General features: G+C 57.5%; 1 protein-coding gene across 1 annotated transcript; it reads left to right on the top strand.

The window, feature by feature from the left end:
* Nucleotides 1-1,074: 1,074 nt before the first annotated feature.
* On the top strand, nucleotides 1,075-1,544 carry SDRG_15394 (hypothetical protein; the record flags this gene model as incomplete). The annotated part of the gene is made up of 2 exons (XM_008621565.1): nucleotides 1,075-1,353; nucleotides 1,407-1,544. 2 exons carry the CDS (start codon nucleotides 1,075-1,077, stop codon nucleotides 1,542-1,544), a joined length of 417 nt encoding a protein of 138 aa, XP_008619787.1.
* Between the last annotated feature and the right edge of the window lie 100 nt (nucleotides 1,545-1,644).

The raw sequence follows: 1,644 nt of genomic DNA, 5'->3' as shown, positions 1-1,644 counted from the left end.
GATCGTAGTGCCATCTGAGAGGCACAACGCACTCCAAACTAAGATCGTAGTGCCATCTTAGCGGCATCACGCCAGGACGCTGACGTCGCTTGCCGACAACATCACGTTTAGAATGGAATCGCTCAAAGTTGGCACAATGATAGAAGTCACTTTGGAGAGCAGAGCAGACCACGGTTCGTCACCGCACAATAGCATGGGCAATACATTTCAAAATGGGCGCCGCGACGAGACGAGAACATAGGTCAATAATATTGACCCATGACGAGAACCGCCGCGGTAGCATTGGGCGCTGCGCGCGCGGCGTCGCGTTCGGAGCGCGCTCATCATCTCTCATTGCAGAGGCAAGCGGCACTCATCTCGAGCGCCTTACGTTTGACGTCTTACGGCTTACACACGACAGCCAGCACCGAGACCGCTGGCGCGAACCTCTTGCTCGGCGGCGCGTCAGATATGCTCTCTACTCGATTTCAATTGAGCAGAGCTTACAGCCCTCAGCAGCCACCTACAGTGGCCGTGCGCCTATGGTCCTCGTCGTGCTTGGCACTTACCTTGTTCTCCAAGGCGTCGGCGCTGCGCTCGCTCGCGTTTGGCACAAGGTAGCACACGTCTTTAGCGCTACTCGGGTCTCACAGATTGACTAGGTTCCGTGTTTGCCCATGACACATGAGCTCGAGATTTTTGCGCTTTTTCCGCGCCTTCTCGAGCTCGCACCACCCGCTTGACGTGCACGGCGCGCGCAAGTATGCCATTGTGAGCCAGTCGACGCGCCTCAAGGATCGGTTCGTGTCGACCTCGCGTCGCCGCATCGAAGGCGCCCAAAGTCGATGAGATTGTGCGCGACCACGTCGACGACCTTTTCACGCGGCGCCGGGTCTCACGGATGCGTACCTCGAGGCCAAGCTTCACGCCGCATCGCACCTTGGGCGCACAGTGTGCTATTGCGACGCTTCTCGAGTTTGGTGGAGACGGCACGAGCGAAGCGCTCCGCTTGAGCAACCTCATGGTATCTTCTACGACAACTGGCGCATTCGTCAGTCATCGATCTCGCTCCTTGGCGACTTGGCGTACTTCGTTATGCCCGAGGTCGGCCCGATCCTGCGCGCGGGCCTCGACTCGATGAGCCCCGCCGGCATGCGCCAGGGCTACTGCTTGGGTCTTGTCGAGGTCATCCAGTTCTCGCCCAGGAAGCAGCTCAAAGATATCGTCGAGAGATTTGTCGTCGAAGACGCTCTTTGCGACGCACTACCCGAGGTCCACCACGCGGCTGGTGATGCGTTTGATGTCATCCACAAGACTATGGGCTACCGCTCGATCGACGAGCTCAATCTCCGCCTCCTCAAGTGTATCACATCGGTGTACGAACTCGTCCAAGAGTGCTCAAGGTCAAATCGCGCGACATGCGTCAGTACCTCGCACCACGCCTGCTCACAACGCCAACGGCCTTGTCCAACATCCAAGCGATCGTCTCCTTCTCGGGTGCGGTGCTGCATTGCGACATGGACCACCTCCGCAAATTAGCACGTTCAACCTCTATCCATCACTAGCGACTTGTAGTGGGCCGTTGAAAATAATCCCAGCATTTTCCAATGTTTGTTACATTTTGGCTATGCGCCACTACGGCGGGCGTGAGGTTTGTCGATCCGA

Source organism: Saprolegnia diclina, assembly GCF_000281045.1.
Source record: "Saprolegnia diclina VS20 unplaced genomic scaffold supercont1.91, whole genome shotgun sequence".
Lineage (NCBI taxonomy): Eukaryota > Oomycota > Saprolegniomycetes > Saprolegniales > Saprolegniaceae > Saprolegnia > Saprolegnia diclina.
This window is presented reverse-complemented; position numbering and strand designations above follow the sequence as displayed.